The sequence below is a fragment of the Microtus pennsylvanicus genome, chromosome 2 (genome assembly GCF_037038515.1).
Source record: "Microtus pennsylvanicus isolate mMicPen1 chromosome 2, mMicPen1.hap1, whole genome shotgun sequence".
NCBI lineage: Eukaryota > Metazoa > Chordata > Mammalia > Rodentia > Cricetidae > Microtus > Microtus pennsylvanicus.
Window position 1 is genome coordinate 4,186,341 of NC_134580.1, and position 21,853 is coordinate 4,208,193.

A 21,853-nucleotide genomic window follows, 5' to 3' on the forward strand; every position below is an offset into this window, starting at 1 on the left:
CTTGGGAACAGCAGCAAGGCAGCGTGCAGGTAGAAGATCATTAGCCTCTAGGAAGGCCCTGTCAGAATCCCAAAATGGTAGAAAAACATGCCTCAAGTCCTTACCAGCAGAGGAGGACTTTACAGTCATATGGGCAGCTATAGCAACAGGCCTTCTAGTTTCCGGTCAGAATCTGTACAAGAGACAGGGACACATGTACACACACATACGCATATGCTCACCCAACACAAAAACAGCAGCAAGTCCCAGCCCTGTGAGAGGAAGAGGCTCTCTGGTATCACATCCTGGGCCTATCTCAGGTACCTGCCCAGACCCAGAAACTTCACCTATTCTGTCCTCTCAGGTGAACATGGTCAAGTGGCTGTCCAAAACCCCTAGCCCACAGCTGGTTTGTCATCAGCCTTCATTGCTGCACCATGGAAACAAGGAATCCATCTTTGACAAACATTTACAGATTATCAAATCACAACGGCAGCCCCAGACAGGGCCATAAGTCACCCTAAGCAGCCATTCGCACTGCAGTCTGAGGAGTCCGGGCAGCACGGTGATGACAAATAACTGCTGTCAGCCACCCTGTCCCCCTGCGCAAGATCCGTGTTCTCTGTTGTTCCACACTACCTGATGTTTAATGACAACACTGTCAGCCCACACTCAGCCACCAAAGCCGCTGCCGCCTCAGACTGTCAGCGCCCTATTAGAGGGAAGATTGAGACCCTACTCTTTCTAAAGTCACTCAAGCAACACAAGCTGCTAGTTCCTGTAATTATTGTGTGCTAGCCATCGATCGTGCACGACACCTGACCCGCCTGTATGAAATGGGAGTAGTTTGTTGCGTGACAGTCACTATAGATTATAGGGGGTGGATCTCCCCTCCCCTCCTAACCATCACTCTATCCGACCTTAAAGGCTGGGGAAGGAAGAAGGGAAGATAATGCCACCCACCATCAGAGAACTGCTAGCAGCAGGGTGGAAGCAGGCTGCCCTGCACCTCAGGCGGCCTCCCAGGTAGCCCCTGACTGGCTTGCTTGCAGTTGTACCCAGTTAACTTCAGGGTCCAGGCTGATTAGAGAACTGCCTTCTCCACTGACATATTCTACAGGACCTTAGGCCCCAAACGCATATGGAAAAGGATCTTCCTTGGTACTGTGAGTCCTGGCTGGATCATGAATCACAATGACTTCACCTCATTGATCTGCTGGGACACTAGCTCCAAGTATGGGGAGGTACAGTGCTCCCTCTGTGCCACAGAACTATCTATAACTCAAACATCATAATGTAGCACATACCAAAGATGAAAACCTGCTCCTAACCTTGATGCCCCTATCCCTAAGGGTATGTATAGCCCCAACTCACCCAACTAGGTTCATCCTCACTCTACCATCCCTGTGACTTAGGGACCCTGTGACAGATACTTCCCCTCTTCCTTGGGATGCTTCTGTCCCCCTGACCTCTGGAACCAGACTCCCACACGCATGGGCATAAGCACAGTACTAGGGGACAGGGCCTGCCTGTGCCAGCACAGCACCTCTAGACTCTGAGTGAGGTACACCAGAATGTTCAAGCCCTCCTCAATTTCAGGGGACAGGCCATAGTGACCTTTCAGTGCCAACTCAGGTCCCTTCAATTGCTACTAGTCACAGCTATCTACATCCCCAGAACTCCAGGCTCTGCTATGTAAATACTAGCATGATGTTGAAGGCAAGGTGGGAGGAAAGGTCAAAGGCCAGGCTGCATCTTAACCCTCCCCCAAACCTGAGCTGCTTAAGTTATTAAATGATTTCACTGGACAGCCAGGTAAGGAAACAGCCTCAGCTTATCCTAAAGAGCCATAGATTGAACCATCACTGGGCTCATTCCTTCCTATCCATAGTTGTGAGCTGCATGCGGCCTTCCCACCACTGAAGCCTGACTAGACTCCAAAGTCAAGAGCAGAAATCACAAGGTGAGTGGCTGCTGCCAGACGGCCTGAGGTCCTAACTCCATCTTATAAACTCCCCCAGAGGGCACGAGCACCTTGCTCACCACAGCCTTGCCTTCTTTTGGCAACCCTTCTCTGCTCCCTAAGTCAGAGCCAGAAAAAGATGCTCTGAAAAGAAGCCTGGAAACCAGACTATAAAAACAGCCACAACTAAGGGGAAGCTGTATTCCTCTTGTTAACACTGGGTTACCATTCCCTTCTTGGCCATTCCTCAGTTCCCTTCTGGCCACCCTGGCCTTTTACTATGAAGCAGTGAGTCAGCTGCCAAGGGGAACCCTTGGAGCTTGGCCTCACCACCAGGACCTTTCTGGGAGTCCATCACTGAGCCTGCCCTGTGTTCAGCACCAAGGACAGGCCCATTAAGCAAGTCAGAGATGGCAGGGTGAGGACTACATTCTCAAGAAAGACCTAGTTTATATCACAGCTTCCAGACAACATGTTACCTGTGCTTCTGCACATATATTTACACACAGATGCACACATACACACATGTAAGGCTTGCCCACAGAGCCGACAGTGCAGACTGGGGCCTTGAGAAATCAGCAAGAATGTCCTCCCTCTGTCCTCAGCCAGGTGAAGACCCCAACAGACAGCAGGGCTCCCTCTCTAGCCTCAAATGCAGCCCACTGTAGGATAGGCACCATCACCCTCAAACATGAAACATACATCCTTTCCCTCCGGAGTCTCCCAACCAGTAGCAATGACACCATCTGCCTTTATAACATCTGCGGGTAATGTTCCCTCAGAACCTGCTAGGACCAGCATAGGATGTCCTGGAAAGGAAGGATTGCCAATATAGCACAGCACTTGTGAGAGCCATGAATAATTCTAACCACAGGACCCTCCACCAAGGTAGGAACAGGGAGGGGAGGAGGGAGCAGAAGGAACCATGCTGTGATCTGGGGAAAGGCTGAGGGATACAAACAAAGCCCACCAGAGATACAAAGCCCACTAGATAGTCAACTAGAATTAGGGTAAACAGCTACAGTGGCAGACTGGTGGATGGATCTTCAAACACTACTGACCTACAAACTCACCGACGGTACCCAAGGACTGAGGCTCCAGAGTAATGCCTCTTCTGGATTAATAGCACCACAGAGGAGCTTCACATGGTAGCAGCTAATCCTGAACCTTCCCAAATCAGTATCAACAACCCAAGTCTTGTCCCCATGGCCCATCTGAACATGAGACCTAAAGAAGAAACCTACCCTGTAGCCTAGATATAACGGCAGAACTACCACTGCCTTTGCCCATCTAGAAGACATAGTCAGAAGCCAGGTGGGCTTCTCCAGGCCCCAAGGAGGGGCTTACAGGAGACAGACAGATGTTACATAGGCCTCTGGAGTTGGGGCAGGTGAGGTCCTAAAAGAATAAAAGGCAGGAGTACTCCAGAATGATATCTCCTGGAATGGCAAGCCCAGCATGGGCTCCTCTGCTGGACCTGAGGGAAGAAGCACTACAGAGTGGAGAAGGAAAGTAAGTCTCAGGAGAAAACCCCCAAAACATAGTCTTATTTCAACCTTCTAGACATACAGTAACGACTGTACACAGGACTAGACTTCGTAGCATGGCTATAGCTCAGACGGGCTTGTTGTCCTCATACGAAACACTCAGAACTCCATGGCATCCTGAGAGACAAACATGAGGATTCTACTGCCAGATGCTAGACTGCCCAGCCCTTTCCAAAAACCTTCTTCTCAGGTGGCTAAGGCTTCAGAAAGTGACCAATGTTACGACCTGGGATTTATCCTCTGTATGTAACACCAACCCACTGCAGGAGCCAGAGCTACCAGAGACATACACCCTGCCACTTACACATTCTGCTACTGATGTGGAAAGGGCAATTAGGAGAAGAGCTGTCAGATTCCGTCCCAGCCCATGCAGCTTTGAGTGCACTGAAAAGAGGAGACGCAGTTTTAGGACTAACTTACAGGAGCAGAGAGCAAAGGCTAACGAGAGAGCCCTGGCTGTAAGAGCTCTGGATGGCCGACCCACAGAAAAGGCATCCAGGACATATCTCATAGCCCTCCAACCACACTGTAACAAGCCAAGAGGGGAACATGTGCCAAAACCACAACACTTTATTCTATGACATTTAGCACTTAGTTCCCAAAACATGTCCCAAGTGAGCTCTGGAGCAGGGTATCTGGGTGGAGTAGGTCCACGAGGGCTCTGAAGTCCATTCCTATAGCACAGCCAGGACAGGTCAAGGACAACTCCCCAGAACCTGTCATCCACTGAGACCCAACAAGCTTCCTGATACTTGGCTGGGGCTGTCACAGATTCAACGGAGTCACTCATGTAAGCCACTCAGAATTTCAGGGCATCCTGTGAGACACACATGAGGATTTTGCTTCCAGCTCCTAGAATGTCCGCCCTTTCCAAAACTTTTTTCTCAGGTGGTTAGGACTCAGAAAGTAGCTGAGGTCACAACCCAGAAATTATCTTCTGTAGGTGACACCAACCCACACCATGAGAGTGGGCTACTTACCTGAATTCTAGTGTCCCAGTTAGAGGCCATACTCCCCAAGGAGGAGGAAGAAAGGGCACAGGCAAGATTCTAGTCAGGCCCTATGTTGAACTACACTAGCCAGATCTACCTGGCTGGGAAAACCAAATGAGACAGGAGGCCCAGAACCAGCTGTGCCTCTAAGTCTACTCCACCCCTTCATACCAGCAGAAGGCCAAGCAGCAACCTGTAACTGGTCATGTGACAGGTGCCCATCCATGACAGCCTGTGCATTAGCCCCAGGAGAGAAGACTGGCACTTCCAAGTGTTTGCCCACAGTCAACAGTTCCACTTGGGCATCACCTTCAGAGCAAAGGGAGAAAAGGCATGTTCCCTTGCTCAGGGCTGGATGGCTGAGGGACTGAGCACTGTGGAAGCGAATGGGGAAGACAGTGGTTTGCGTCTAGTCAGAAGACTCCCCTTTAGCAGTGACCTGCCTGTCTACCTGCACTAGATACTTTGTCCTGATTCTGCAGGGACCAGTCAGCAGTGGAAAAAAAAAGCATGCAGGCCATGCACAGCTGCTGGCCCCTGAGGATGCCCCAAAGACCCATGGATCAAAAGCATCAAAATGAAGATTGGGACCCAGGGGCTTATCTCCAAGGCCAGGGTCCTTCCTGCCAGGCCTGAGAGACAGACACGCAAACAAAGCCACAAATAACTGGACACTTAATGATCACAAGCTGCCGGATTTACAGTCATCATACCCAATTATAGATTTTCTTTGTAAATTCCATCAATTTCTATGCATTTAGACTAAATCTTCAATTGAAAAGGCCATGAATCCTGAAAAGACGCAAGCTACATGACTATGGCACTTCCTTGACCACTCCTGGCCCAGAAGAATTCCTCTCCAGCAGGCTCTGACTAATCCATGCCTCCTCCTTCTGGCAAGACACTAGCCTCCTGTGGAGAATGAGAGCCCTTTACACCAAACAAGTTACTGATGGCAATACTAAGCCACCACCATGTATATGGACACAAGAGAGGGATGAGCAATCAGAAAATCCATGAAAAGTAGAAGGCCACAGTGAATGCAGTCTCCTCTCCAGGGATTCCTATGATATCTAGATGCTCTGACAGCAGGAAAGGCACACACAGCTTGACCCTGAGACAGCCACACCTACAAATCCTGTATCCACAGATCTTCCTCGGTGGAATTACCAGAGGGACCCCAGCATCAAGGGAAAGGAAGACATTCCATTCCAGATTCCAGTGGGCAAGATATCAGGAGAGGATGAATCTCTACTAGGTCACATGTTCCCAAAGAGGATGTGGGCAGGAGAACTGCAGGTGTCAAGAGGAAGACCTAGACTCTGCAGTAATTCCTCAATGAACAAACACACAGAGAAAAACCAAAGTTACAGGATCTCCATGACACAGGGCACCAACAGGATATCTGAGAGGAGTCCCAGTGAGGATCCTGTATTAATAGCGTAGCAGAAGCCAGACGCCTCTAGCCAGTCCAATGACTCATTGCAATGAACATTTGCAAGCAAAGCTGTTTGGGCAAAGGGTATACTGTGTGACACACCATGACAAACCACAGCTTCCATGGGAGGTTGCAAGGGTTGAAGGCAGATATGGAAGGACAAGGCGATGAGTGGGATAGGGGTGCATAATGTGAAATTCACAAAGTATCAATAAAAAGTTAAAAAAAAAAGCACAGTGGCAGGCTGAATGCTTAGCTCAGTACCGTACAGCATTTAAAATATTTATGAGGCCCTGAGTTCATATTGTGGCACAAAGGGTTAAAGTAGTATTAACATGTTTTCTTTCAGACTTGGACTTGGAAAAATGACTAGATGAAAGCCAGGTGTGGTTGTGCACACTTTAATCCTAGCATTCAGTACTAAGGAGGAGAGCCAGGTGTAGCTCTGTGAGTTTCAGACCAGCTAGAATAACATTCTTTTCAAATGCAATTTACCGTCGCTCCCTGGTGGTCTAGTGGTTAGGATTCGGCCCTCTCAAATGCAATTTACCAAACCACAAGTTGAACTACAAATCTACAGAAACATCAAATGGTCTGAAATCCAATTGTACACACAAACTGAAGAAATCATTAGTTAAAATAATTTCAAAATCCCCACGTTTGCAAATTAAGAAGTACCTTTTATACCCATGAGTCAAAGGGAAAAAAGCCACAAAAAAAGCCACATGGAAAACAGCTAAAGCAGGCCAGCAAGATGGCTCAGCAGATAAAAGCTCTTGCCACCAAGCCTAATAACCTGAGTTCAATCCCTAGGACCCATCATATGGTAGAAGGCAACCTCTGATCACCACATGCATGGTGTGGTACATGTGTGCACGTTGTATTCTCTCTCTCTCTCTCTCTCTCCCTCCCTCCCTCCCTCCATCAAGGAATAATTTTGGAAAGCTACACCTAGAGTGATTATAACAGACTGCACATTGAGACATCTATACAGCCTCCATTCCACCCACTGCTTCCTCAGATACTCAGGCTGACTGGACTCTGTGATAGGTGAGGTCCTGTCCCCGGCACAGGAGGCAGAGTGGCTTACAGCCCTTGCCTTCAGGTAATCACCAACCACACTCAGAGTCCTGATGCCCAGATCAAGTTGTGGGGACAGGAGAACCAGATGAACCCCACTCAGGCATATGTTTCCCTCTAAAAATAAGAAGACCTAGGCATAAAGGAAAGAGCCAAAGAATGTTTTTAAAGACTCTTTTTGAGCAAAGCATACCCTTAGAGACCGTAACACAGCTGTCAGTCCTAAGGCCCAGACCTATTGGCTAAGCAGAGGAGCAGGAGCAGGCAAGCCAGCTGGCTGCTCATGTCAAACTCAGATGCACTCTGGCCAAATTTCAGAATGTCATCGCTGGGCTCCAGCACAGGTGCAAAACAAGATCTCTGTACATCCCTCAAGCAGCAATGGCAGTCTGACCTCTAGTCCCATGAAACCACACCCTGCTCCTCACCACAAGGCCAGCCCACCAAGTGAGAGGGACTCCCTATTCAGCTACCTATTCCCAGAACCCTCAGCAGGCACCTCCTATCCCCCACAGGCCTGGTTGTCCTCCTCAGCCAGCCCTAGCTGGGGTGCTGCCCTGGAGCTCCCAGTACAAGTCTGCAAGGAATCACACCCTTTCTGTTTAGTGTCCTTGGCCAGAGGAGACCAGGCCAGGTCCTTTCGTTATGCAGAGGCAATCCAGGAAGGCTCCCAGGCAAGAAGACAAGAGAATCCCTCCCTACCCTAGAACACTGTGTACCAACTACCCAGCTGTCTTCCATGCCCAGCTGTCTTCAGCAGGAAAAAATTCCACATGGAATGCTCTCAAGCCCATCAGGAGCACACCCTTCTAAGCTAGGTGGCGTCCACATTATTCCATAGGACTCATGTCTCTAAGCACCAATGACAGTGCTGCTGCCTCTGGCTCTGCGTGGTTCCAGAGGGAAGATTCTCCCCATCTTAGGAAAAGCAGACCTGAGAGGAGCCCTTGACCAGCTTAAGTCATGAACTGGTGACCAAGGCTAGGTTGTCCAGCACATTGTGCCATCACTGTCCTCCATCAGGTGAAACGAGGGGTGGTCTGGATCCTTACAGCATGGTCAGCCAAACCCATGCAGGATACCCAGGTTCTAGCCCCAAATGCCTTAAGAAACAATACCAGGGCAGGCACCCACTGTAGACACAGAGCCACAAACAAAACAGGAACAAGCTGGGTGGAGCTCATCAAGTGTCTCTCCCCACCAGAGGGGTGTGCTCCATGCTCACAGAGTTCTGTCACCTGCCCCATTACAGTGAGATTGATGATCTTCTTAAGACTACCAATCACCTAACTGGGGACTAGTAAAGACGAAAAGGTTCCTGGAAAGCTGCCCACTATCAGGACACAGCCCAACACTGGAGAGCTACACACTAAGGTTGGCTCATGCATAGGCTGTGCCCTGACCCCTGAATCTATTCTACACTCATAATACAGGTTTGGGTACAGCCCCCTTTCCTGGCCTACCTAGAATCCTGTCACTATGTCTTGAAGCCCACAACCTACCACAGACTGTCTCTAACTCCACATCAAGGGGCACTTGCCTGCAGCTGGCACCCACCCCATTGTCAGGTAGCAAACAAAGTGTGAGTATGCTAAATTGTATCCACATGCTGCCTCCAGGCCTTGCTGACTTTGCTGAAGACAGATCAGGTCATAGAAGATGATGTCCAGCACAGTTCTTATGCCATGTTCCCCAGGAAAGCTCTGGGTGCTCAGTAGTGTATCCTTGTGGGAGTCAGCAGCGTCTGTGGGCCCTGACAGACCAGCAAGAGGCAGCTGGACAAAGTTTAGTCAACTCTGCAGCCCAGTAGCCAGTGTGAAGCTAAGCTCTGGAGATCCTTAAGTCAGTCTACGTTCAGTGGCCAAGGTGCAGTATTTGATTCAAAGTCAGTCAGGACACATAGAAGATGGGGCAATTCTTCAACTAGGAGGAAAGTGACAAGAGAACTATTCTCACTTCAGTTTACACAGGAATTAGCCAAACTACCCTAAAGCAGAGGGTGAGGAGGTCTGCTGTCTTACAAGCTTTAGCCACCCTGATAGCACCACTCTTTCCAAGGCAGGAGTCAGAAGGGGCAAGCTCACACGTGTGTTCATGCCAATTCTTGTGGGATAATTAATTAGCATGGTTGTGACAAACGTAAAATTGGAGGCCTCCAGTGTGCCTGATAATTTATGCAAGATCCAAGGATCGCTGTGGATGCCTTTCCCAGAGCCTAATTCAGCATTTTCTTTTTTCCCTTATGAAAGCAGGACTCCAGATTTAACTGCTCTCACACCCTTTAACAGTGTTTGCCGTAGTAAAATCGAACAGTCCAGCTGCAAACCAGTGAGCAACAATAGATCGCAGACCCTGAGGCATCGGGCAGGACTTCCCAGACAGCAGCAGCCACCACAGAGCACAGAGAAAGACCACACTGGTCTAAACACCTAAAGGTTCCTTGATCTGCATAGAGACCCTGGAGCCTATCAACTCTAATTTTATAGATTAAAAAAAACAAAACAAAACAAAAAAACAAATAATGAGACAGCAGTGCAAAGAACATAGAGGGTCCAAACTCCCTCAGCAAGACAATGACACCAACCAGATAGGTAAGAGGCTGAGCTACTTTATGTGCACAATATCTCAGCCAAGTGCTAGAATTTGTGGCTAATGTGGCTAATCCCAGCATCCAGCATTAAATGGTGCCTAGCAAGCCTGGCCTCTCACCCAGATCCCTGGCCCTGAGCCTTTCCCTGTCAGGTACAGCAAGCTTTCCCTGAGCACCCCAACAAGTACCCTAGGCTCCAATGTACTCCCACAACCCTCGCCACAGCCATCTGCTGGCTGCCTCAGCTGGGCCATATGACTAGACAGAAAACAGCATGCATCCTTGCTATCTATCCTGGGGTCCTGATTGCAGCCCTCTGCTCCCCTACAAGGTAAGACCCATGCCTTGGACTGCATTGGAGAAAGCAGCCAGCCAAGGCCACCAAAGTGCTATTGCCCAAGCCTAGGTCAGGTAGGGAAAGATGATGTCACAACCAAGCTGCAACCCCTTAACCTCTGTGCCATCAGTGTGGGTTCTCTGGCTGAATTCCATTGGAAGTCAGTTCTCCAGAGACCACACAGCTCAGAGCCAAGCAGGGGACTGGGCACCTAAGAGACTGCAGCTGTATAGCCAGCCTGTGAGCACTCTCATCTGCCAACACTCTTACTCCTAGATTTCCCTAACTGTCCTCAAGTAACACAGGTGGTGAGACAATGCCATCCCATAGCCACCCAGTGCTTTGGGGTGCTCACAGACCCTCCAGGCATGCCACTACCACCCTAACCCACCAGGCACATTTGACACGGGCAGGAATAATATCCCCAACAGGTAGGCCTATTGTTTTTACTTGTAGGTCAGTACCTTGCAGACTCTCTCACCCTCAGTGGCTAAATATAATGATGCTCCAATAGTCCCGGGCCTTGGAAAGACCTGAGGTCTCCCAAGTGAGCAGCACTGCTCTCAACAGGCAATCAAACACATCACGATGCACATCTACCAGCCCATATCCTAACCCAACCCTGGCAGCCTAAGATAGATGAGGCAGGTATCCCCAGACCAGCAGGGCTTGCTCACTCAACAAGAGCTCTGGATTGAGGCCAGGAGTTGGCTTCCAGCATATGTGGTGATAAAACTAGAGAGAACAATTTTCACCCAGAATACTCTGCAGAAGAGAATCCTGTCACAAACAGTTCTTCCTATGGTTTCTGCAATGAAATAAGACAACCTATTCTTGCCCTACACCAAGAGACTCACATCTATGTGACAAGAATGGAACAAAACCCTCATGCAGGATGTTTCTAGTGAGGCAATACAGACAATAAACACAGAAATCCACAAAAGGCAGAAAAGGAAGTGGGAATGCCATGGTGACCTTAAAGCGGATAGGCTTGGAAGGCTGACCATGGGCACTGAGTAGTTGTCTGATGAAGGCGGGGGCTCTGAATATCTGAGGGAAGAGGATCACACCACAAAACGGAGGTGACACGGAGGGTTGAGATACTGCTAGCCAGAATGGGTGGGCCTACTCAGAGAAGTCTGCCTGGAGATGGGAAAGGCCTTCAGAGGCAAGACCTTTTGAAGAGGCAAAATCTAGAGCCTGGCCAGAGTAGATGGGGTTTGGCTATGGAGGGGTGGGATCTGGCCCATGAATGAATAGGTCCTGGCCAAGGAGTAAGGCCTTCAAAAGGGGGCAGAATTTTTAAAGGACCAAATCTAGCCAAAGAAGAGGCAAGCCTAATAAGAGGCAAGAGCCCCATAATACTTTAGCAGAAGAGGAGAAGTGAAAGCCAGGAGGGCAGCCATGCCTATAATCCCAGCACTGGGAGGCAGAGGCAGAAGGTTCAAGATCATTCTTCACTACATATTTAGCCTACGTTACATATATAACGTAGGCTTTAAAAATAAAGAGGTGAAGTAATTGATCCAAGCTACTCAAGAGGCTGAAGCAGAGCACCCACCACTCAAGGCCTCTCTGGGTTACAGCGTGAGTTCAAGGCCAATCTGAAAAACTTAGTAACACCCTGTCTCAAAATAATAAAAAGCAAAAAAAGAAATCAATAGCCAAGTATTTGCTTGAGTATGTTTAAGGCCCTGAGTTCAATCCGTAGTACCACAATCAATGGACAAACTAAGTGTGAAGCTATGACTATACCTACCTGGCAAGTTGACCCTTCCCCAGAATAACTGAAAAAAGTGATTCTGAAAGGATATATATCACAAATGACTGTTTGGGAACTCTGCCAGGAGCAGGGGACACAAGGCACTCTAAGGGGGTCAAAGAAGGAAGATGATGGGCACAAGAGATCAAGCAGGTCAGCAGGCTTGAGCACATTTGTCTAAACAGCCAGGAGGGACAGCAGAGAAGCTGTCCTACCTCAGGATAAAGGCAGGCCTCATCCAAACTGAGAAAGACTAGTCAGAGCTCTGAGGAGGCTGCCTTCAGGATGGCTAGAGGCTAGAGGGTAAGACCGGCTCCTAGAGAACACTAACCATCTGAGGGTTTCCAGTCCTCCATGGGGACAGCTCTAAGCTGAGGGTGGACAAAGAGCTACCTAGTTTGTAGTGAGCACTGGGCGGAGAAGAGGTTCATAGTGCTCACACTGGGAGGACTTCCTGAGCTCTTCCTTAAAAACTTTTGAATCTGGAATGAGCACCCGTCCCAGCAGACTCTTACCCCAGACAGGATAAGAAGACCACCACTGAGGGATACCCAGCCAGACAAGAGGCCACGACTCTTACCTATCCTTCTGCCAGAGACCCAAAATGAGTGGTTTTCTTCTTACCTATAAATGTTAACAGTGGTTCCTTCATAGCACAGGGCTACCACAGTGAGCTGAGGGTTCCTGCCACATGCTGGAGGACTCTGCACTAGAGGCAGGCAACTATGCCCCAGAGGCTCAAGTGAAATGTACGTGGCAGGTGGGTCTCAGGTCAGCCCGCCATCTGCACGATATCACAATGAAAATTTACCTAGTCCTTATTATCCAGTCTTCTAGAAAGCTCCAACCCAGAACCTACCAGACTAACCTTTTACCTAAGAAGGTTCTATTTTCAGGGCAAAGTCAAGGATTGTTTGTTTGCTTAAAAGAAGTTTTTTGTTTCTGTTTTTCGAGACAAGTTTTCTCTGTGTAACAGCCCTGGCTGTCCTGGAACTCACAGACTGGCCTCGAACTCACAGAGATTCATCTGCCTCTGCCTCTCAAGTGCTGAGATTAAAGGTGCGCGCCACCACCACCTGGCTTTAAAAGATTTTTTAAATTTATTTTATTGTTTTATTTTATTTTTGTTTTTTTTTTTTTTTGAGACAAGGTTTCTCTGTGTAGCCCTGGCTGTTCTAGAAATTGCTCTATAGACCAGGCTGACCTTAAACTCAAAGATCCACCTGCCTCTGCCTCCAGAGTGCTGGGATTAAAGGTGTACACCACCATGCCTGGCCGATTCATTTTATTTTCAATAGTGTGTGTGTGTGTGTTTGTGTACGTGCTCACACAGGACAAACATGCCTGAGTATGGGTAGCCATGGAAATTGGAGGAGTCAGATTCCCCTAGAACTGGAGTTATAGGCAGCTGTGACCCACCTGACATGATGCCGGGAATCAAACTGGAGTACTCTATTTTTTTTTTTTTTGATTTTTCGAGACAGGGTTTCTCTGTAGCTTTTGGTTCCTGTCCTGGAACTAGCTCTTGTAGACCAGGCTGGCCTCGAACTCACAGAGATCCACCTGCCTCTGCCTCCCGAGTGCTGGGATTAAAGGCGTGCGCCACCACCGCCCGGCTGGAGTACTCTAGAAGAGTAGCATATGCTCTTAATTACTAAGCCATTGTTCCAGCCCTGATTTTTAAATACTTCTAATTTAAATGATTTTTATATGTATGTCCACGTGCTGGTATGCACACACGCATGCAGATATGCACAGAGTCCAGAAGAGGGGTGACAGATCCCCTGGAACTGAAGTTATAAGTAGTTGTGAACTTAACTTGGGTCCTCTGGAAGAGCAGTAAATGTACTCAACTAAGTCCTAAGACCAAAAATTTAAAACATAGCTATAAGCAGAAAAGGACAAGCAATGGCCACATATCCATTTTGGGAAGATAAAAGAGAAGGTTCTTCTACCTCTAAGCCTGTCCACCCACAATGGCTTTTTCTTGGCAGTGGACAGTCAGTGTTTCCAAAAGGCTGTTGGGTAGAAGCCCATGACTTACTGATACTAAGCAGTTACCTAACTTAGGGCAGCAGGTGAAAAGTTGACTGGTATGTCAGATTAAACAGCACCCTATGCACATAGCTCAGGAAGCCAAGCCACATACTAGGTATAGGCCATGCCTTTAGGTGAGTAAGTCCAGGAGCTCACTCCAAGACTCCCAGGTCCTATATCCCAACACCGACCAAAGGCAGAGCATCACATAGTAACTTTACCAATCGCCACATCCCTAAAGATTCATCCCTCCCAAATGCCTTTTCTAGCATCTGTCCATGGGAGGCAGACCAAGCAGGTCTCAGCAGTGACCTAGAGCACATGCCTCCTGGGCCCCTTCAGGGGGCTCTCACCTCACCCCACAACCAAAGGCTGACCAGAAGGGAGACACCACTTCAGACTGGAACCTTCCTGACACTCTCGGTCCCCAAGCAGGAGCAGCCCCATGGCTGCTGAACAATGCAGTTTTGAATTCAATTAAAGCGATTATCTGTTGTGCCAAATAAATTGTGTACAGCATATATCCTGCGGCACTTTACACCTCCAGGCTCATTATTCCCTAACTGTTTCCTCCTGTTTATGCGCTCTCAAATTAAATTGCTGATAATACGCGCCAAAATAAAAAATGAGCACACCTTGTCCCAAGAAAATTGATTCTCCTTCTCCTGAACTGGCGATTGCCAGGTTTTATATACTCGGTTCCTGGTGATCATTAGTAATTCAATTTTCTTTTTATTAGCCCCCTTATCTGCTGAGCAATATAGTGGCAGCGCTGACCTCTTTCGCACGGGTAAATGTTTAAAATCTTTTCCCTGATTAATTTTGCCAGTTAAGAAAAAGAGGAGAAATGGCCCGGCTCTTAGCCATCACAATGAATAAAGCTTAATGTTGATTGTGATGGAATTTCTAATGCCAGGGAAATTGATTGAACGCGGCAATTACGCTGCAAGAGTAACTCGAGGGAGATGGGATCGCTTTCTTCTGGCCGTAGCCTTTTGGTTATTTAAAACAATCCAATTTGCAAGGATAATTATGTATTAGTGTTTTATCTGCCACTTGAAATGAACAGGGGAGTTTCGATACTGGCCCAGCATTAGCAGGTTATTGCTGCAAATTACTTGATATCTGCTTTCTTTCACATAAAGAGGAAATTAGGCAATCAATTACCAGAAAAAGGTGGATGGAGGGAATAAGAGGGGCAAGTGCGCCCTCTGCTGGCTGCTAGGCCACACAGTAGGGCTGAGTAGTGACCTGAAGAAGGGGTGGGCCAGAAGCAGCTAGGCTACCCCACTACTGGGCACCCAAAGTCTACTGAGCAATCAGGTCCCTCCCTAAACACCAGGGTACTAGCATGAAAAGGAGATCTGGAATTAGGGCTAAGCATTTTCTTGGAGAAAAGCAAAAAGAAAAGACACCAAAACACTAGATCAAAGGGCAGCTCTTATCCACAGACCCCATGTACTGAGAGACCCTGACCTCTAACAGCCACATGAGTTCGGGAGCTGTACCCACCTGGAGAAAGAAGAGCTCCACTCAGCAGTGTGGCAAGACCCCAGCCCAGGGAATCAAACAGACTGGCCAGGGTCTTGAACATCATTCAGGCTGGAGTTCTTGGACAAGCAAGGAAAAGAGGCAGACAGTAAGACTTGCATGAGAGAGCCAAGGAAACCACAAACCAGTTCTTGGGGCAAGCCAAATCTACCCAGGGTCAGCCTAGAGAAATTACTATTGTCACTCTCATCTCCTTGGTCAAAACCCTGGCCAAACCAACCCCTGCAGACAGCCTACCCTTGTGGCCTCTGTCTATGTAGAGTTGTGTAGTAGTCATCCCAGCTACAGGTTCAGCACCTCTGTTTCCATAGCTCATCTGTGCTGAGATGACAACTCCCCCACCCCACACACATCTTATATGCAAGGCCTTGCATACCAGCCATCCTGACGGTCTACTCCAGCCCACTAGCCTAGTCCTGCCACCTGATGCTCCTCATATCTCCTGGCTTCCTCATCTATCTCCTCCCTGACATCACAATCAGAACCTACTCTTTCCTTACTATGGCATGACCTAGTGTCCTTCCATTGGGGTCATCCCCTTTCCCAACCCTATAAAGCACATTGGCTAGGCGGCCTTCCTTCTGATCTGTGTTCCATCACTACCTTCACCTGCATATCTGAGCGCTATTTCCTCTCCTCACCTAAGGCTCCTCAAGAAGCACTCCCTAGAGTTTACACCCTCCCTACAGCCCATAACTGTAGTCTTCTGCTTTCTTCTTCTCAGGACACCTTTACTACTGAAAACCAACCGTCCAGGCTATTTACAAGGGTTCGGGCAGCCACTGGTCTCCGGTGAGATGTGGCTCAGCATCCCCAGGAACCAGAAGATAATTCTTGACCCCAAGGTGCCCATCATATGCTCTGTGGGTAAGCAGGTGAATGAATGGATGGAAAGACTGCCCACAATCCTTCCTGCAACAGGAACACCAGGGCACTATGCACTGTCTATAATTATGAGGCTATCCATTCCTACCACCAGTGGTAGCAGTGGACAGCTTCAGTAGCCTCCTAACACATCCAAAGCCCCAGATATGGAGCCACTGGACTCAAGACCCCTCATCCCTCACCTTTCCCTGCCCCCATGTAGGGCTGGGGGGACACTGTGCCTTTGCTGTCCCCAGTCTATATGCCACTCTACCACATAGACACAAGCAAATCATGCTAACCTAGAGGATTCCAGTGAGCAGCCCTCCCTCACACTCTGCCAGGCAACACTAGCAGACCTTCCATCTTCTCCACCCAAAGCTGTAAGCCTCTTCAATCCATCGTTTTCCTTTTGCCAACTGCCCGGGGGAACCCAGCCATGTCCAGCCTACCCCTCTCTCTAGACTCTCATTTGGGTTTCATGCCCCACCCTCCTAACATGGTTCCTGACCACCTTAGTGGAGGGCAGTCCATCTTCAGCCAGTTCCTAACATCCTCCTCTCTGTCATACCTTCCTTGGTGGAGTGGTGGGCCCGGCTGGATGGCATGCAGCACAGCCGATGCCTGGTGACCTGCATCAGACCCTTGTGGGGAGTCTTCTTCAGAATGGGGCTACTCTTCCCCCGGAGGACCTGTCTCCGTCGCTGAGTGAGATGGTTTTTGTTGGTGGTGGTAGCTGAGGGGCTGCTCTTCTTGTCCCCTGGAAGGCTGTGGAGATAAAACACAAAAGACTACCAACAGGTTCGTTGAGTAGATCTGCCCAAGCTCCTTCCTCATCTGGAGACAGCACAGGTTGCCATACTCGCCAAGTGAAGCAGAGCAGAGTGGCTCCTGCCCCAGCCCTTCTCCAAGCCAGGTGAGGCCCTGGACAAGACTAGGGGAAAACTGCTGGAAAAGGGCCGCGTTCCTGAGACAGAGCTGCCACCAGGCCCTGATGCCATCTCTCCAGCACATCACCAAGGCTGTGCCAAAACTCCCCCTCCCAGGTCCCCACCACAGCCTGATAAGAGCAATCTATCCTTAGGCACTATGAGGATAGGATTCAGGGTCAGATAACTACAAACAGCACACGTCTGGAGCACAGAGCCAAAGATCAAACTGAGAATGCAGGAAGAACTTCCTTAGGGGGATTCATGGCAAGGAGAGAATTGTCTTTTGGAAAAACACTGTCTGATGGCATAAGCAGGACCTCTGCCTGGTAAGCAGACAATATTTTTGCTATTGGCAGCTGATCTGAAGGTTCTGACCCCTAACCACATACTCTAGGCTATGATGCCATCTTTCAGTTTCCCACAGTCATGCAAGGGTAGTGATCTCAGAAGTACCATGTACTCATAAAGCAGTAGCTCAGCCTGGTCCCCTGGCCACCATCAGCCGGAATGTAAAACCAATTTGCTTCCTCTGGAATGATAGTCACCCAACAACACCTCAGCACACTTTGAAGGTGGCCAGAGAGCACCAGCCCCTTCCACTGTCACCCAACCTAACACAAATGGTGCACACTTCTGTCTGGGCCAGGACACAGTGCCCCACAAAGCCTGACTTCCTGGAACCTAAAGCCTTCAAATAAAAACAAAGCAGGAAAGTCCAGGCACACCTGGCACCCTAGTTCACCACCCAGCTCAGACACATAACCCCCTGGTCTGGTCAGAACAGCCACGCAGCTTTTACATACTGCTAAACACTGGACAGACCAGGGGTGCTGTTCCCCGAGTACCTAACCTGGCATGACACCCTGTTTTTGAACCCAGTCCCACCCCAGAAGGGAAACTACCCAAAATGATAGACCTGCCAGCATCACCAGTCTCAGAGCTCTTGCCTCCCATCCCTGCTGAGGCCCCATGCCAGGCCCTGACTCACTCAAGCTGTACCTGACACATCCTGACATGACACTACCTCCAGCCTCGCTCCCACTACAAGCATGACTCAAAATCACACACGAAGCTCCCAGGGTAGGCCACACATCCATGGCGCTGAACAGACCCAACATGGGCCTTCTTTTCCCCCAAGGAAACAGGAAGGGAACACAAGCTACAGTCAACGGCTCCAAATTCTCTAATTTAGGAGCCAAAAAGCCTTCATGAGCCTTACCCCACCCACCTAGCTAGGCTGTTGCAAGATGGAAAGATGCGCACCTGGTATTACCCCGCCTCCGGATAATCTTGGTACGGCTCTTCACTTTGTAAGCCGAGAGTGGTGTCTCTCCAAAGAGAGGCTTCAAGTTGTCGGGTCCCATTGCTGATCTGTCCCCTGATGGGGACCTAGATGGGACTGGGGAGAGCTGAGAAGTATGGTCCTTACTGCCAGCTTCTGACTGCCAACGGAAAGAGGAAGAGGAGGAAGCAGAGGGGCTGGAAGCCTTCCACTTGTACTTGCTGGGAGAGGGTCCAGGCTTGGATGATGTGGCCAGTTTCTCAGGCCTGGTCTCTGGGTCAACTTTAGGCTGTGGCTTCTCTGCCTTGCTCGCACTCTCCACGATCGTTCTGGGACTGAGAGCCCTCCGAGTGGCCCGTGGACTCTTCTCGGAGGCAGCAACCCATCTGTAGTTGTTCTTCCGGAACTTGCTGGGTCGACATGATACTAGCAGTGAGGCCTCCCTGACCTGCCTAGTTCCTGTTGCTGGTCTGACTGGAGCCACCACCGAACCCAAGGAAGCTGGCTGGTCTGCACGGCCAGTATTTGCTCTGTGGTCTCCAATGTGTTGTTCGGCATAGGTGGCAGAATGAGGGCCTACTTTCCGGCCCAGGGCCACACCAGTACGTTGGTGCACGAAAGGCGATGGGAAGTGTGCCTTGATGGTGATTTCACTTTCACTGACTGTCCGCCGATGCTCGGAGGGGCTTTCATTTACCCTGCCCACAGACTTCACTACCCGAGGCTTGCCAGGCTCCTTCTGGCAGACCAGAAGGGGGTCGTCCACACTGTAACCCATCTTGGTTCTTCCGGGCCTTGCAGACTGCAGTTGTCCACCAGGGAGCTCAGCCTCACTTCCCTGGGGTCTTTGGTCACTCCAGAAGGACTCATCATAGTCTTCCAAGGAGCTTTGCTGGACCCCTGAAGCACTGGTGGGGCCTGTCTTTGATGGTGGCTTGATTTTAATAACCATATTCTGATCTGGACTGAGCTGGACCTGTCTCTCCAGTACGTACTGCTGGGAGTCAGCATGCTGCCTGTCTCCAGACCTGAGGGATGTGTGCAAAGCATGATCATTGGCTGGGCCCGAAGAGTCCAGAGGCTGATTCACAAGAGAATATTTCTTGCGCCATGAAGGGCCACGGTGTGAGAAGCCCCTCCGACTTGGACGAGAGTAGCGGGCACCAAAGGTCCTGCCACCCTGGAAAACTGGTGGCTGCCACCGAGTAGCTGAGGTGCCCGGGGCAGGGCCATTGCCATGGAGGGTTTTATAATCATCAATCAGACCTGAGAAGGCAGAATCACAGGCTCAGTTATCTAGATGTTAATAAAAAACCTCCTACAATAAAAACAGCAACAAGCAAGACTACTAACCCTTCCCTAATACCCCAGACCCATTCTCCTTCCTGAGCCCCTTACTGACTTGAGAGCAAGCCCTAAGTGCTGGAAACCATAGAAAGTTCAACCCAAATCTTGTCAATTCCATGTGTTCTTCCTCATCGTTGCTACTTCATTGTTATTTTGTCTCCTTATCCTAAAAATGCAGCTTTCAAGGTGTAACTGTTTCTGTTCATTGGTCTCCTAGGACCACAATGATTTGAGGGCAAGTGCCACTCCATATGCAAAAACAGGCCACAGAAACCTGCAGTGCCTGGATAAGAACAGGGTGGTCTCTAGTTTGCCCACTCATGGAAAACATGCCAGAGTGCACCTTGGTAATCGCCGCAGAATTGACGTTCCTGTAACCCAGTGCTTGACAGACAGCAGGAAAAACAACACAATACACCCACTGTCGACCCACCAGCTAACAGCATCTCCCACAGAAAAAAGCCTGATATCACCACCACAAGGATTTTCGGGTGAAGTGATTCATGGAGCCCCTGAGGGAGGAGAGAAGGAACGCAGGCCTGTTCACCCCCCCCCCCACACACACACACACACAGACACGCGGTCTGCCTCAACCCTCACAGCAAGGCCACGCCCAGATTTGGAGATACCTCGGTCGGGTGTGAAGAAAACCCAAAAAGTAGCCCCAAAGGAACAGGCCACCTGGCCTCTCCCCAGCGCTGGCTTTTCAGACCCCTAAGTGTTTTCTCTGGGGAAAATTCTGGAAACGATGCTAAAATTTATAAAGACCGACTTGGGTTTAAAATAGCTGCGGAAGCTACTGCCTGGGTAGTCAGCCTTAGAACAAGGGGGCTGTGCCCGAATCCGGGGAGAGGTACTCAACGGCAGCCGAAGAGAACCGCTCCAGAGCCGGCCGGGGCCCGAGGCCGGTTGATGCGACCACCCGCGGGAGGCCACCGTGCCGTCTCCTGCGAGCCCTCTGAAGCCCGCTCAGTCGCCCCGAAGCCTGGAGGGGGTCTGTCACCCTCGGGCCGCACCCGACCCGGCCGCTCATACTCCCACCCAAGCAGACCATCAGGAGACCGCCACCGACAGCACCCGCTTCTGAAAGGGTCCGCGGCGGTTACAAGAACGGAGAGGACGCGCTCCCGGGCCGTGGTCCCCTCACCCTGCAGGAGGCGGATCTGCCGCCGCAGCTGCTCCTTTTCCTCCATCTCCGGAGTCCGCGATGCCCAGCCAGGCCCCCGCGACGTCATCGCTGAGCGACTGGTTCCTCCGGGCGGGGCCGAGGGAAAGCTGGGCTCCACTCGGTGTGAATTTGAGGCTGGGCTGCAACCGTCGCCCGGGCAACCCTGCGAGAGCGCATGCGCACAACGAGAAACGATTCATCATCCTCAAGCGCCCGGAAGTGGCGGCGAGGTTATCTGGCTTCCGCACGAATTCCTGCGCTTTATTCTGCCGCTGGGAGGTCCATGGAGGAGGTGGACAACAGTTCCCCTGGACCCAAGAAGCCTTTTTACTACTTTACTTTTATTGAGATAAGGTCTTAGTATGTATTCCGACTGGGGAAGCATAGCTAGGGAACTCGTTATGTAGACCAGGCTGGCCTCGAACCCACAGAGATTCACTTTCCTCTGCCTCCGGAACTGGAATTAAAGGCGTGCCCTTTTAACGTCTTTGCTACGGCAGCACGAGAACAGCAGGAAAGAATCGGAGGCTGTTTTGCGGTTGATAACAGATGTTAAGCCGACAAAATCCTTAAGTGGAGTTAGTAGGAAAGGCTGCAACTTCGAGAAAACAGTGGAGGCGTCTCAGTACTAGAGTTGCTGCGTAATCAAGCAATTCCACGTCTAGGTGTATAACCAAAGAGTTAAAAAATACAGACCCTAGGGGCAGGAGAAACCGGTCAGCGGTTAAGAGCACTGACTGCTCTTCCAGACGTCCTGAGTTCAATTCCCAACTACCACATGGTGGCTCACAACCATCTCTAATAGGATCTGGTGCCCTCTTCTGGCGGGCAGGCATACATGCAGGCAACACTCATACATTAAAACTATATAAATAAATATGTTTTTTAAAAAAGAAAATACCTATTATAACTTATTTGTACATCATAATAGCTAACTAGGGACAACCCAAGTGACCATTCACATGGAAATGGAATATTATTCAG

The 21,853-nt window shown here is 49.8% G+C and overlaps 1 protein-coding gene across 2 annotated transcripts in view; it reads right to left on the reverse strand.

The window, feature by feature from the left end:
- The window catches only part of Zc3h3 (zinc finger CCCH-type containing 3), an 83,238-nt gene extending 62,132 nt beyond the window's left edge, over window positions 1-21,106 (reverse strand). The window contains exons 1-3 of one of the 2 annotated variants that reach the window (XM_075959549.1): window positions 20,849-21,106; window positions 18,336-19,620; window positions 16,712-16,908 (exon numbers count right to left, since the gene is read on the reverse strand). In XM_075959549.1, the coding sequence (XP_075815664.1) occupies window positions 16,712-16,908; window positions 18,336-19,620; window positions 20,849-20,936 (1,570 nt within the window). In that variant the 5' untranslated portion in view covers window positions 20,937-21,106. Of the gene's footprint in view, window positions 1-104; window positions 173-16,711; window positions 16,909-18,335; window positions 19,621-20,848 lie in introns of those variants that run through there. The other variant, XM_075959550.1, reaches the window with a different exon arrangement.
- Window positions 21,107-21,853: the final 747 nt, after the last annotated feature.